This window comes from Nicotiana tomentosiformis, chromosome 1 (assembly GCF_000390325.3).
Source record: "Nicotiana tomentosiformis chromosome 1, ASM39032v3, whole genome shotgun sequence".
NCBI classification, from domain to species: domain Eukaryota; kingdom Viridiplantae; phylum Streptophyta; class Magnoliopsida; order Solanales; family Solanaceae; genus Nicotiana; species Nicotiana tomentosiformis.
In genome coordinates, this window is record NC_090812.1 from 38,137,276 (window position 1) to 38,154,054 (window position 16,779).

The 16,779-nt window shown below is 37.9% G+C and overlaps 1 protein-coding gene across 1 annotated transcript; it reads left to right on the forward strand.

Moving 5' to 3' along the window:
- The first annotated feature begins 9,168 nt into the window (after positions 1-9,168).
- LOC138905887 (uncharacterized) lies at positions 9,169-9,702 on the forward strand. The gene has a single exon (XM_070194402.1). The coding sequence runs from the start codon at positions 9,169-9,171 to the stop codon at positions 9,700-9,702; it is 534 nt and encodes a 177-aa protein (XP_070050503.1).
- Positions 9,703-16,779: the final 7,077 nt, after the last annotated feature.

The following is a 16,779-nucleotide window of genomic DNA, read 5'->3' on the forward strand; positions in this document are numbered from 1 at the left end:
CTATGTTTTAAAAGAATTTGTTGTTAAGGGAAAAAAACATTATTTGTCAAATCTGTTATAAAATAAAGGTTGTATAGTAAAGACAAGTATAGAGAGAAACTGATATATTATTCAAACTTCAAACTTATGCACATAATTAATTGAAATCACCTCTATTTATAGAAGAAAACAAGTTGTTGTGTAAGCTGCTCAAGCTGATGTGTAAGCTGCTCAAGTTGTTGTGTAGGTTGCTACTGTACCAGATATAGATAATCTTCTACCGGAGTTAATATTTATCCATAACGGAGTACCGAAAGGATAAACTCATTATATCAGATATAGATAATCTTTTACCGGGTGTGATGTTTATCCATAACGGGATACTAAAAGAATAAGTTTCTTCAGGAGACTTATTTCCAATAGAGTACTAAATAGATAAACATATTTACGGCGGAGTCTCATATAGATAAGCTTCTTCAGAAAGCTTATTTTCAATGGAGTATTAAATGAACATTCATAATATAATATATTTATAACACTCCCCCTTGGATGTTCATTAAAAGATAATGTGCCTCATTAAAACCTTACTAGGAAAAAACCCGTGGGAAAAAAATTCTAGTAAAGAAAAAATAGTACACATATTTAGTAATACGCATAACTAGTCATCTCAATAAAAATTTTATAAGGAAAACCTTGTGGGAAAAACCTTAGTAAGAAAAAAATAGTATATCGCGTATTTTACTCCCCCTGATAAAAATCTTGTTTCAAATATTTGAGTCTCGCATTCCAATCTTGTATACCATCTTCTCAAAAGTTGAAGTTGGCAAAGATTTAGTGAATAAATCTGCCGGATTGTCACTTGAACGGATTTATTGCACATCAATGTCACCATTTTTCTGAAGATCATGTGTGTAGAATAATTTTGGTGAAATGTGTTTCGTTCTATCTCCTTTTATAAAACCTCCCTTTAATTGGGCTATGCATGCAGCATTGTCTTCGTATAAAATTGTGGATCTTTTATCACATTCCAAACCACATTTTTCTTGAATAAAATGAATCACTCATCTCAACCACACGCATTCCCTAGTTGCTCCATGAATAGCTATTATCTCAGCATAATTTGAAGAAGTAGCAACAATAGATTCCTTTGTGGAGCTCCATGATATGACAATACCTCCACATGTAAACACGTACCCGGTTTGAGATCGAGCTTTATGTGGATCAGATAAACAACCTGCATCTGCATAACCAACAAGATCCGCAATATCTTTGTTAGAATAAAATAAACCCATATCAAGTGTTCCCTTTAAATATCGCAATATATGCTTAATCTCATTCCAATATCTCCGTATAGGAGAAGAGCTATATCTTGCTAGTAAATTAACAGAAAAAACTATGTCAGGCCTTGTAGCATTAGCAAGATACATAAGTGCACCAATTGCACTAAGATAATGTATTTCGGGACCAAGGAGTTCCCCATCCTATTCTGGAGGTTGAAACAAATCCTTATTCACTTCAAGTGATTGAACAATCATTGGTGTACTCAATGAGTGCGCTTTGTCCATGTAAAAGCGTTTTAAGACCCTTCATGTATAGGCAGATTGATGGATAAAGATCTCGTCTACTAAATGTTCAATTTGCAGACCAAGACAAAGTTTTATCTTTCCAAGATCTTTCATCTCAAATTCTTTCTTAAGATATGCAATTGCCCTTTGGAGCTCTTCTGGAGTTCCAACAAGATTTATGTCATCAACATAAACACCAAGTATAAAAATTATGATGTCATTTTCTTTATAAAAATACATGGACAAATAACATCATTTATGTAACCCTCTTTAAGCAAATATTCACTGAGGCGATTATATCACATACGCCCAGATTGCTTTAAACCATACAAAGATCTTTGTAATCTGATTGAATACATTTCCCGGGATTTTGGATTTGCTTCAGACATTTTAAGTCCTTCGGGGATTTTCATATAAATTTCATTATCAAGTGAACCGTACAAATAAGTCGTAACTACATCTATTAGATGTATTTCAAGCTTTTCATGTAGTGCTAAACTGATGAGATATCGAAATGTTATGGCATCCATAACAGGTGAATATGTTTCATCAAAATCGACTCTAGGTCGTTGTGAGAATCCTTATGTGACAAGGCGAGCTTTGTATCTTTTAATTTCATTTTTATCATTCCTTTTTCGCACAAAAATCCATTTATGACCAACTGATTTTATACCAGCATGTGTTTGGACTACTGGTCCAAAGACCTCTCTTTTAGCAAGTGCGTTCAATTCTGATTGAATTGCCTCTTGTCATTTTGGCCAATCAAATCTTTGTCGACATTCTTCGATAGATCGGGGTTCAAGATCCTTACTATCTTGCATAATATTAAATGCAACATTATATGCAAAATTATTATCCACCACTATTTCAGATCGATTTAAATTAATCCCTTCACCAGTAGAACTTATTAAAAGCTTCACACTCACTTAAGTCTCGGGTTCATTGGTTTTTTCAGGAAGCTCAGAACTAATCAGATCTTGGGTCTCTTCAGGGGATCCCTTCATAGTATCGTTTTGATCATTTGTTGTTTTTCTTTTTCGAGGATTTCGATCCTTAGAACCCAAAGGTCTACCACACTTCAGGGATGTTTTAGGTTCACTAGCTCTCATGCTAGTAGATGGTCATGTTGGGACATCAATTTGGATAGGCACATTATCTGCAGGGATATGTGACTTAGTTATCCTTTTCAAATCAATAAACGCATCTAGCATTTGATTTGCTATATTTTATAAACGAATGATCTTCTGGACTTCCCGATTACATATAGGAGTACGTGGATCAAAATGGGATAATGATGAAACTTTTCACACAATTTCTCTTTTGATTTCCTTTTTCTCTCCCCCATAATTGTGGGAAATTTGTTTCATCAAACCGACAATCTACAAATCGAGCAGTAAATAAATCTCCCGTCAATGGTTCAAGATAGCGAATAATAAAGGGTGATTCAAACCCAATATATATTCCTAATCTTCTCTACGGGCCCATCTTACTGCGCTGTGGTGGTGCTATTGGCACATATACAGCACATTCAAAAATTCGTAGATGGGAAATATTTGATTCATGACCAAAAACTAATTGTGATGGAGAATATTTATTATAATGTGTCGGTCTAAGATGGATAAGTGATGTTGCATGCAAGATAGCATGGCCCCAAACAGTAGTGGACAATTTTATTTTCATAAGTAGTGGTCTTGCTATCAATTGCAGGCGTTTAATAAATGACTCTGCAAGGCCATTTTGAGTATGAACATAAGCTACAGGATGTTCAACTTTTATCCCAACTAATAGACAATAATTATCAAAAGCTTGAGATGAGAATTCTCCAGCATTATCAAGGCGAATAGCCTTTATAGGATAATCTGGGAATTGTGCCCTTAATCGAATTATTTGGGCTAATAGCTTTGCAAACGCCAGGTTGCGAGATGATAGTAGGCACACATGAGACCATCTTGAAGATGCATCTATTAGGACCATAAAATATCTAAACAACCCGCTTGATGGGTGAATAGGTCCACATATATCCCCATGTATACGTTCTAAAAAGGCAGGGGATTCAATGCCAACCTTCATTGGTGATGGTCTAGTGATCATTTTGCCTTGATAACAAGCATCACAAGAAAATTCATTATTTGTAAGAATCTTCAGGTTCTTTAATGGATGCCCACTCGAATTTTCAGTAATTCGTCTCATCATTATTGATCCAGGATGGCCCAAACGGCCATGCCAAAGCACAAAAATATTTGAATCAGTAAACTTCTGGTTCACGATAGAGTGTGCTTCAACTGTACTAATCTTTGAATAGTATAAGCCAGAAAATAAAGTTGGTAACTTTTCTACAATGCACTTCTGGCCAGAAACATTCTTTGTAATATAAAGATATTCCATATTCATTTCATTTATCGTCTCAACATGATACCCATTTCGGCGGATATCCACAAAATTCAACAAGTTTCTTCGGGACTTGGAGGAGAATAATGCATTGTCTATTATAAGTTTTGTTCCCTTAGACAGAAATATAGTGGCTCTTCCGGAGCCTTCAATTAAACTTATATTACCAGAAATTATTGAAATATTTGCTTTTTCCTTATGCAAATAAGAAAAGTATTTCTGATCTTTGAATATGGCATGAGTTGTTCCACTATCAATGACACAAATATCTTCATGATTGGTCTTTGATCCAAATATAATTTGAGGATTATCCATACTCTTCAAAATGACATAAACAAAATAAATATGATAGTAAACATCATTATCAAATCATAACTTTTATTTATGTACAACAATTACATAATCATACTATCTACTACAAACAACAAAAATTAAAATATTTACATCTCTACAGATTCATTACCGATCACATGACTTGTTTCTCCTTCCGCGAGTGCAAAGTAATCAGCTACATCCAGATGCATGAAGTCTAAATTATCTTCAGAAATAAAATTTGCTTCAGCATTTTTCTCCGTCTTCTTCAGGGAGGCTTGATACAGCTCAACCAGGTGCTTTAGCGTACGACATGTACGTGACCAGTGCCTTTTTCTCCACATCTATAGCATGCATTTTTTGGCTTTGCTGCTTGTACCGCTTCATACTTTTGTTCCTTCCTTTTTCATTGCTGGTGGTGAGGAGGGTTCTTTGATACATTATTATTACCATGATTAGAGTTTCTTCCCCGACCACGGCCATGACCACGACTGGGGCCACGCCCTCTTCCACGCTTAGCTTGGTGGAAGTTCGTCTCATTCACTTAAGGGAATGGACAAGAACCGGTAGGTCGGCTTTCATGGTTTTTCATTAATAGCCTATTATGTTGCTCGGCTACAAGAAGATGTGAGATAAGTTCAGAATACTTTTTGAATCCCATCTCTCGATATTGCTGCTGCTGGAGCATATTCGAGGCATGAAAAGTGGTGAAAGTATTCTCCAACATATCATGATCAGTAATATTATCACCACATAGTTTCAATTGGGAAATAATTCTGAACATAGCAGAATTATACTCACTGATAGATTTAAAATCTTGTAGCCTTAGATGAGTCCAATCATAATGTGCCTGTGGAAGAACGACCATCTTCAGGTGGTCATATCTATCTTTTAAATTATTTCACAGTATGACTGGATCTTTAATAGTGAGATATTCCATTTTCAAGCCTTCATCAAGGTGATGGCGTAGGAATATCATTGTTTTAGCACGGTCTTGGTTTGATGCTTGATTTTTGTCCATGATGGTGTCTGCCAGACCCATCGCATCAAGATAAATTTCAGCATCAAGCACCCAAGAAGTGTAGCTTTTACCCGATATATCCAGGGCTACAAACTCAAGTTTAGAAAGATTTGACATTATTTAGAAAAAGAAAGTTCGTACCTCTGATACTTTCAAAGTATTTGCTCGAGATGGCAGAGTCTCGTGCTGATAATGTGTTATAAAATAAAGGTTGTAAAGTAAAGACAAGTATAGAGAGAAACTGATATATTATTCAAACTTCAAACTTATGTACATAATGAACTGAAATCTCCTCAATTTATAGAAGAAAATAAGCTATTGTGTAAGCTGCTTCTGCAAGCTGTTGTGTAAGTTGCTACTGTACCAGATATAGATAATCTTCTACTAGGGGTAATATTTATCCATAACGGAGTACCGAAATGATAAGCTCATTATACAAGATATAGATAATATTCTACCGATGATAATGTTTATCCATAACGGAGTACCGAAAGGATAAGCTCATTATACCAGATATAGATAATCTTCTACCAGGTGTGATATTTATCCATAACGGGGTGCTGAAAGGATAAGTTTCTCCAGGAGACTTATTTTCAATAGAGTACTAAATAGATAAACATATTTACGGCGGAGTCTCATATAGATAAACTTTTTCAGAAAGCTTATTTTCAACGGAGTACTAAATAAATATCCATAATATAATATATTTATAACAAAATCAAATTATTGAATCCACCTATTACGTGGAGATGGCATGGTAGTTAGATTACGGACGTGTCAAAGAAGCGAGTTTTAATTTCTTCATTTATCTGAATCAAATATTTAAATTGCAGTTTTATGTATGTGAGAAAGCTAAGAATATTATAAAATATTTTTTTTATGGTGCGATATTGGAGTTACTTCACTCTAATATATCCTATCAATTAATTTTACAATTTTTATGTATCAACGAAATAGAGGATGATAAGATGACACCATTAAAATACAACAATAATGAGTACGACAACATATGTGAACCTGAAATATCTCTATCAAAAATATCTTTTTCACACAACCACCTTAATCCCACTAGGAGGAAGAATTTATTGGTATGAAATGGTTATTCATTTATCATTTTTTTTTTTTTTTTTGCTTTTCTTTTTTCATATTGGTGACTTTAGAAAGGCTTCACGTCATAGTTTGATTACTATAGTATCTTAGTATTTGTCAAGGGTTAGTTAGATCAGCTTAGAAAAAAATCTAATAAATATCTTTTTTCCTTCTAAGAACTATTCCAAAAAAAGGACTTTAAGGAATATGTTAGTGAAAATTAAATAAATTAAAAATTTACATATGTGGACATATATATATATAATAAGGTTCGTTTCAATCTTAAGAAGTTCTCGTATTAGAGCAGTAAAAATGAAAAAGTTTCAGTATGAAACAGTTTAGCCATTTAGTGATTCTTTTAATTGCGGATCCAAATTAGTAAGATCAGGAGAGTTCGAGTATTAGATACTTAATTAGGGCAGTGCACAAGGCATTTCACGTTCACGCATGATTCCGGAAAGAACCACACCTTAAGAAGTAGATGTAGACAGTATACTATAATACAAACATTAATGACTGTTTCCAAAGATGGAACTGTAGTGACTTAAAGTAAAAAGAATATATATGATATATCATATTTAAATATATATGGAACTGTAGTGACTTAAATATATATGATATTTATATTTAGAAAATGGAAGGAGCACATAATAAATTTGTAAAATGCAGAGTTCACATGTCATATGCTTATTCAATTATATTCTCGTATACCTAAGAAATGGGATAGTCAAAAACACTACCTGAGAAATGGGACGTCGTTCAATCTCTTATTCAAAACTTGATATTCCCCATACACCTACCAAGGCGATTAAAATATACAAAATCAAAATGATTTTTTAATAACGATGAGTTCACCTACGCTCTTTGGTGTCTAATAATTATAGGACTGCCCCAACACTTCCTAAATTATTACTTATTGTAGATTTGGACGTCAGCTGCCCTCTTTTCATTAATAAAAGGGTATTCTACAATAACATAATCTTTGGGGGGAAAGGGTATAAAATACTTCAATACGTAAAAAGTTTAGCAAATCAATCAAAAGCAATAATAGAACGTGAATGATTAGCTGGTGCAAGTCGTGGATTAGTTGAATCATCAACTAAACGTAAGTCATATTATTTCCTTTAGTTGAACCATTAACAATTTTTAATCATATAAATATGTTTAGTTGAATCATTAACTATTTTTAATCATATAAATTTGTTTAGTTGAACCATTAACTATTTTAAATTATGTTAACTTGTTATGTATGGGAAAGTGAGTTTCTTTTCTTATTTTGTTAATCTAATGTTGTAGCCACAACAAATTAAATTATTAAGTAGTGTTCGTTGATACTATCACAATATGATTCCTCTCAAGATCAAGGTGTGCAAAAGTGGAAAATGTCTTAGAAAGAGACCAAAACATGAACTGAGGAAACATTATAAAAGAAGGTACCCTGGAAAGAGGTTCCAACATGATAAGATCCCTAAGAAGTTTCAAAGAAAATTCCTCACATAAGATGCCAATAAGTACTCAATGTATCAAAAGACAAAAAGGAAATTGTACTAAGCTAGTATAGATCTTGTTGAGCTATTTGAAGCAAAGGTCGATTCAGAATTTAAAATCTATGTATCTTATAACGACATATGCATTAACCTATATTATAAATATTTGACTGTGAACTCGATTATTAACTTAAAATTATTGTAAGAACTCATAAATTTCAAGTTTTGGATCCGTCTTTGGGCTGAACTATATTCCCAAATCACAATCTTTATAATTTATTAGTACCACGCATGTCCACACACAAAACATTTTTTTTAAAAAAAATTGTGGGCTGGTTGGTTGTTCTTTGACGATCTAAAGCAGCTTAGTGTGATGACCCGCCATGTCATCGTGCCACATAGGTACCATCTGGCATATATTAATACCATGTGGAAGCTTACATAGGAGGAAAGTTAGTATTTGTGAGAAAATTCTAGAGAAGTATGGACATTTTTTTAGGAAGACCCTAGATGCCTATGGATTTGCTAGGAAAGTCTTGGAATCTTCTAGGCTTGTAGAGAATTCTAGAGAAAGCCCTTATCTTGTAAATATTAAGGACTTGTGTAACAATTAATATTTACACTCTAGCCCCTAGGAGACTAGTATATAAAATGGGTCATCCATTTGTAATTGACCAAGCAAACAATTCAAGTTCTCTCTAATACAAAGCTTCCTTTAACAATTCTCTTGTGTTCTTTCTACCATTCTCTTAGCGATCTTGAATGTGGTAAGGCTGACTTGGCATCGCAAGAACGTGAGCAAGTTGTGCAAGATCGTGAACGAGTATTCAAGTGTCGCACGTGTACTTAGTTAACAACTAAAGACGTGACAACGTGGTAGCAGAGCAAAGGTTGCAACTAAGGGAATGGCGAACGATGGAGAAATTAACACTGCCAACACCCAAGCCAACGTCATCCAAGATGCTACTGGCAAGAGTGGCTGTAACAAAAAGAGGAATGCCACCAACAAGAGCCAGGAGGTGCACCCCAGGTTGTGTCAAACGAAGGGCTTACATCCCAAGAACCATCTGCCACTGAGGCGAGCGAGGATGAAGTGGAGGTCCTGCCTGAGGACGTCTCGCTCGGTAAAGAATGGGTGATGAATATGAACGCGGGGATGGATGCCGTGGAGATCTTTAGCCAACGCTTGGAGAAGGTGGAAGGCACCCTTAGCGTTCTTGAGGGGCACCCTCTTGAAGAGATTGAGAGTATCTGAAATGACTTGGAGGGACGTACACAGACCGAGATGGAACTAAGGCAAACCATCACTTCCTTAGAGTGCAGACTCATGGAGGCTTTGAGTACTATCGATGCTTTGAAGGCAAAGATAGAGTCACTCGAGGATCATGTTAGTGCTGGCGTGACCGAGGCAGCCAACAATGATGTGGTGACAAGGGAGGCCAAGATCGAGGCTCCCAAACCCCGGGTGTTCAAAGGTGTCCGTAATATACAAGAAGTGGAAAACTTCCTTTGGCACTTGGAGAACTACTTCAGGCATGGCAAAGTGAGGGACGACGAGGCCATGATCAATACTGCAGTGGTGTACTTCTCAGAGACTGCTATGTTATGGTGGAGAAAGAAGATGACCGGCGTGGATAAAGGTCTATGTACTATTAGTATGTGGGATCAGTTCAAAGCCGAGTTCAAGCGACTGTTCTTTCCAAATAATGTCTTGTACGAGGCAAGGAGCAAGCTTAGGGAGTTAAAGCAAACAAGGAGCATACGTGTCTATGTCAAGGAGTTCACTACCCTTATGCTTCAAATCCGAAACCTGGTCAATGATGGCTTGTTGTTCCACTTCATGGATGGGTTGCAAAATTAGGCCAAGTAGGAGTTGCAACGCCAGCAAGTCGCAGATATAGGCCAAGCCATATTGGAGGTCGAATCATTGATGGATTTCAGGCATGACAAGCACGACAAAGGCAAAGGAAAAGAAACAAAGATTAACAATGTCAAAGGTGGGGGAGACTGTGGCAAAGGCAAGGATATACAACAACAATACTACAAGACTCAAGATTCCAAAAAGACGAGTGGCCGTCAGGGCTACGCCGAGAAGAAGGCGCAGGCCGAGAAGAAGGGATGTTTCATATGTGGAGGGACGCACAGCTTTAGGAATTTCCCTGACATAAAGAGCCTCAACGCCATGGTCTGTGAACGGAAGGAGTAGCCGCAAGGAGAGAGTTCAGGAACCGCACAGTTGGGTATGATCGGATTATGTGGTGCTGTCACGAAGCAATCTATCCAACCTACTGTCACGACCCAAATTAACCCTACGTAAGGTGTCGTGATAGCACCTATTCTTTACGACTAGGTAAGCCAAATATTGCGAAAAATATAAAGAAAACACAACATTTTAAAGTTAAACATCATATTATAAATAGCCAAGAGTAGTACCACTCAGCATATACAAAATAATTTCCCAAGACCCGGAATATCACTAAGTCACAAGCTGTTATAATCTATGTAGCTCTATACAAAAGTCTGAATATAATAAGGAAAGTCTCTAGACGAGGGAGTAGAAGGGGACTTCGAAGATCTGCGGACGCAAGCAGAAGTACCTTGAAGTCTCCTAGAATCAACAACACACACTAACCCCAAGGCTGATAGCTCATACCTGGATCTGCACACAAAAACATGTGCAAGAAGGGCATGAGTATACCACAATGGTACCTAGTAAGTGCCAAGCCTAACCTCGGTCGAGTAGTGACGAGATCAGGTCAAGGCCCTACCGGAGTAAATATAATAAATTAAACAGTAAAAGATATAAGTGAAATTTACGGTAACATAGTTAAAGAAATTCTCGAAAATTTAATAGTTAAGGGAGCCCTCGGCTCAAAATAAGGTAAACACAGTGGGAAATATCCCGGGATACCGTCCCGTAGTTCCGAATGAATATGCAGTACAGGGGGATCTCCCGAAATATGTCTGTAGTCCCAAAGTAAATATGCAGTGCTTGAGGATCTCCCGGAATACGTCTGTAGTCCCAAAGTAAATATGCAGTACATGGGGATCTCCCGGAATACGTCCGTAGTCCCAAAGTAAATATCCCGGAATACATCCGTAGTCCCAAAGTAAATATACAGTGCTGGGGGATCTCTCAGAATACGTCTGTAGTCCCAAAGTAAATATGCAAGGCAGGGGGGATCTCCCGAAATACGTCCGTAGTCCCAATTTAAATATGCAACGCAAGATGAAATGGCAGGTATGGCATCGAGTTATACAGTTTATACTGAACACAGATAAGGGAATAGGGATTTAACTAAGCATGGCGCACAGAATGTCAAATAGGCAGTTAAAACACGTAAGCATGTTTTTCTAGTCTAAACTAAACAATTAAGTATATTAGTGCAATTTAATAAGAGAAGCAATTTATGATTTAAAAAGGATAAACAAGATTTTTGCAATAACAGCCCGTGTACGTACTCGTCACGTCGCGTACACGGCGCCCACACACCAAATAATATCAAGACATCCTAAGGAGAAAGTCCCCAACACAAGGTTAGGCAAGCCACTTACCTCGAACCACTCAAATCACCTTGATAACACGTTCTTGCCACGAGTATCCGACTCCAAATGGCACGAATCTATTCAAATAAATTGCATAATGTAAATATAACTACAAGTAACTAATTTAGCTAATTAATTCGAAGCTAAAGCGTGAAATAAGAAAAATTGGCCAAAAAGTCACCCCGAGCCCACATCTTGGAATCGGGTAAAAGTCGCAAAATACGAACATCCATTCACTCACGATTTTACTCATACCAAAATTGCTCAAATCCGATACCAAAATCTCGATCGAAACCCCAAAATTCAGCCTAAGAATTTTTCTCAATTTTTCACCCCAAATCCGAAATTTAACGATGAATTCAAGCATAGATTAGTGGAATATAACCATAAAGGAGTTAAGAATCGTTACCCAATCGATATCTCTAAAAATCCCTCAATCCCTCATCCAAAATCCGAGTTCCCAACTTAAGGTTTTGATAAAAATGGCATAACCTCCGTTTTTGGAACTTTAATACTGCCGAGACGCGTCCTTCTTCGCGGCCCAAAATCCTCCATCGCGAATGCGATGCATATGTCGCGAACGCGAAGACCACTAATCTTGACCCATCGCGAACGCGAGATCTCCATCGCGAACGTGAAGCATGAATTCTCGCCTGCCTCTAGTTCTTCTTCGCGAATGCGAGAACCATGTCGCGAACGTGTAGCTTCGAGGTTCCACACCTTCCCGAACGCGAGAGCGACATCGCGGACGTGAAGAGTAATTCATCTTCCCTTCCCAGATACCTTACGCGAACGCGAGGACTCCCTCGTGAACGCGATGAAGAAAATGCCTGCAACAGAATACCAGAAATTTGCTATCTTCCAAAGTCCAAAGATGACTCGTTGAGCATCCGAAACACACCCGAGGCCCCCGGGAGCTCGACCAAACATACCAACCAATCCTAAAACACCATACGACTTAGTCGAGCTCTCAAATCACATCAAACAATGTTAAAATCATGAATCACCCTCCAATTCAAACTTAAAGAACTTGAAACTTCAAAATTCTACAACCGATGCCGAAACCTATCAAATCACATCCGATTGACCTCAAATTTTGCGCATAAGTCATATTCGATATTACGGACCTATTCCAACTTTCAGAATCGGATTCCGACCCTGATATCAAAATTTTCACTACCGGTCCAAAACTCCAAAAATTCTACTTTCGCCATTTCAAGCCTAAATGAGCTACGGACCTCCAAAACACAATCCGGACACGCTCCTAAACCCAAAATCACCTAACGGAGCTAACGGAACCGACAAAATTTCATTCCAAAGTCATCTTCACATAGTTCCAATTACGATTCAAATCCTAAGGCTTAAGCTCTCATTTAGGGACTAAGTGTCCCAAAACACTCCGAAACTCAAAACCAATCATCCCGGCAAGTCACAATAGCAGAAATAGAGTTGGCGAAAGAATTTAATAGGGGATCGGGGATATTACTCTCAAAATAACTGGCCGGGTCATTACACCTACCGAGAATGGCAATCAGTACGTGGATCTCACCATCAACAACAAGCATGCTCGTGCAATGGTGGATACTGGAGCAACTCATAATTTTGTGACTGAGGTTGCCACAAAGAGACTAGAATTGAAGCTTGCTCCAACCAACTCTCGCGTTAAGACCGTGAATGCCGAGGTACAGAATGCTCGTGGGGTAGCTAATGGAGTTGGTGTCAAATTGGGAACTTGGAAAGGTATGACAAACTTTACCTGAACCACTATGGATATCTTTGACATCATATTGGGGCAAGAGTTCTTTAGACATTGTCATACTTTGATCGACCCCTACTGTAACACCCCGAAAATTTTTGAAGTACTTAAGTGTAAAGCCCTGTAATATTTTACAAAAGAAAGTAATGTTTCGTGGTGCCGAATTGGTTTTACATGTTGAGTATTATAGAACAATGCACCGGAAAGTAAAGAAAAAATTTTTGCGAAAAAGTGCATTTCTGCGATTCATTATGCGACCGCAGAATCACTCTGCGGACCGCATAATAGCCGTAGAGTGAGGCAGTTAAGGGGTCAGTTGGAAGCAATTATGCGGTCGACTATGCGACCGCATAACTGTTATGCGGTGCACTATGCGACCGTAGAACAGTTATATGGACCGCATAGTGACCGCAGACTCAGGCAGATTTTTGATCATTTTGGACACCAATTATGCGACCGATATGCGGTCCGCATAACCATTATGCGGTCGCAGAACCTGTTCCGGAGCTTCATTTTTGTGTTTTTAAAACCCGACCCTACTTCGTTAAATACATATTTTGGGTCATTTTTGAGATATAATCTGACATTTTAGAGTGAAAGAGAGTGCCCTAGAGTGAGAAGGTGTTCTTCAATAATTGTTCTTCAATTCTTGCTCAAGTTTTGGAAGATTAAGAAGGCAAGATGACTAGGTCTTCGTCCTAGAGGTAAGATTCTACACCCTAAACCTTAATTTCGAAATCATCTGAAAATGGGTAATTAGCAAGATAATTTTTGGGCATGAGAGTTGATTATTTTACATGCATGTGATATCAAGGGATGTAGGAAGATTTTTGAACTAAGCATGGTAAAGATTGGGTTGTGGGATGATGGAATCCTCCATAAAAAGACCTTGAAACCTTGTGCACACCTAGTGTTTGATAAAATGCTCAAATGAGCTAGAACCATGATCATCTTCCTAATTTTGATTCAATTTATTATATTTCTAAAATAGATTGAAGTTTCTAAGAATTCCGGAATATTTTAGAGTTTAAGTAAGCTCAATTGAGGTATGTTCGCTAAACTCTTCTCTTAGAATTGAATTCCACGATATTCATGTAAATTATGTAAGTCCCGAGTGATTCATTATGAAACTGGCTATTCCGAGTAAGATTGGGTTGAAAGAAATATGTTCAACAAGCATCCCAAATGCTTTATTCATTTTATGTTACCAATTGAGGATGTGTTAAAATATGGACTGTGCATTAATAATGTTTCGACTTTAAGTCAAGTTTAAATGAAGGCTATTATGCCAAATTTTGTGAAATATCTCTATGTGCCTTAGACTCTAAATTGCTCACATGTGTACTACACACCTTGATTTGAATTGTAATTGTTGTTGATGACGATAATGATGTTTGAAATTGATAAGATGAGCATGAAATACTGAATATGGCCAACGTGTCAAGAATGATCTTATAATCATGGCCACTAGTGCCAATGAAATGAAAAGATATGAAAGTATTATGAAATACAAGGATTGATATAAGAAGGTTGATGTCTCAAATAAGACAGCATAGCCGATCGGGTCGTGATCGTACACCATGCCGCACATATGGTGGTAATTGTGCTGGAAATTGGTAATGATAGTAATTATGGTTGATGTCTCTAATGAGATGGCCTAGCTGATCGGGTTGTGATCGGACTCCGTACTAAATTTACGGTGGTATTGATATTGACAATAATTGTAGTTGATTCTCTAATGAGATAGCCTAGCCGATCGGGTCGTGATCGGACTCCGTACTAAATTTACGGTGGTATTGGTATTGATAGTAATTGTGGTTGATTCTCTAATGAGATAGCCTAGGCGATCGGGTCGTGATCGAACTTCGTGCTAAAAGTACGGTGGCTTTGGTATTGTGAACAATGGTATATCGATACTAAAAATCTCCCAATATGAGATATGGAAATTAATTTGAACACTGTCTTGATCCTAAATTGAGGTTTGATGTTGATTAAGGCTTTCATCGATATTATGATAATCTTGTTGTATTATTTATCATTCTATTGAGAGTGTGTTTAGTTATACATACTAATGTTATTCAACGGTAGTAACGTCCTTTTTTTTCTGGGGGCGCTGCATCTTTAAATGGATGCAGGTGGTTCCACAACAGGAGATATTGATCAGTGATAGCAGTGCACCTTCTTCCTAGCTAACTTGGTGAGCCCCACTTCATTTCGGGGTCATGAATCTTTTGTACTTTATGTATTCTGTTTGAGGTATAGCCGAGGCCTTGTTGTCGGCATTATCATTATACTCTTCTTTATTTATAGAGGCTCCGTAGACATAGTGTGGGTTGTGTATTAGTGCTGGGAAAGTCAAAACATATATATTATGTTGTGGTTATATTACTTGTCCAATTGAGACTTTAAAAATGATGAAACTATTGGAAATGAATTGGTATTGTAGACGTGAACACCTTTTGTCTAATTAAGGAAAATATGCATTATCTCCATTCGTGGATGAGTTTGGGTAGAATAAAATCTAACAGGCTTGCTCGGTCGGGTTCACTCAGTTAAGCACCGGTCGCGCTCCTCGGTTTTGGGGCATGACACCTACCTCTAACGCCTCTTGGTTATGGAGCGAAAAGGATCTTGCATGGTACCTATAGTGACTATGCCACATGGACAGAGCCAAGCACAACTTTTAGTTATGCAGGTTGTCAAGGGGATCAAGAAGGGGGAGCCGACGTTTGTGGCAACCATCCCAAGTCTGGAAGAAGCCAAGAGTTTTCAAGAGACACTGTCGCCTTGCATAGAGAAGTTGCTTGAGGAAAACAAAGATGTCATGCCCGAGGAGTTGCCTGAGCACCCGTCGCCTAGGCGAGAGGTGGATCACAAGATTTAGTTGGAGCCAGGGGCTAAGCCACCTGTATTTGCCCCATATCGTATGGCACCGCCCGAGCTAGAGGAGCTCAAGAAACAATTGAAAGAGTTGCTAGATGCTGATCACATTCGCCCATCAAAGGCACCTTTCGGAGCACCAGTAATGTTCCAGAAGAATAAGGATGGATCGTTGCGCTTGTGCATAGACTACGGAGCACTTAATAAGGTCACGGTGAAGAATAAGTACCCGATCCCGCTCATTGCTGACTTGTTCGATAGACTTGGGCAAGCCAAGTACTTTACCAAGGTGGATCTTTGCAAGGGCTACTACCAGGTTCGCATTGCCGAAGGGGATGAGCCGAAGACAACATGTGTGACGAGATATGGAGCCTTTGAGTGGTTGGTGATGCCCTTCGGCTTAACTAATGCACCTGCCACATTTTGCACCCTTATGAATAAGATTTTTCATCCCTACCTTGATCAATTCGTGGTAGTCTACCTAGACGACATAGTCATTTACAGCAACACCTTGGAGGAACATATGGATCACTTAAGGAAGGTTTTCCAAGTCTTGCGGGAGAACAAGCTATACATCAAGAGGGAGAAATATGAGTTTTCACAATCAAAGTTTCACTTCTTAGGCCATGTTATTAGCAATGGCGAGCTACGCATGGACGAGGCTAAGGTACGTGCTATCCAGGAGTGGGAGGAAACTATAAAGGTAACTGAGTTGAGATCCTTCCTTGGCCTTGTTAACTATTATCGGCAGTTCAT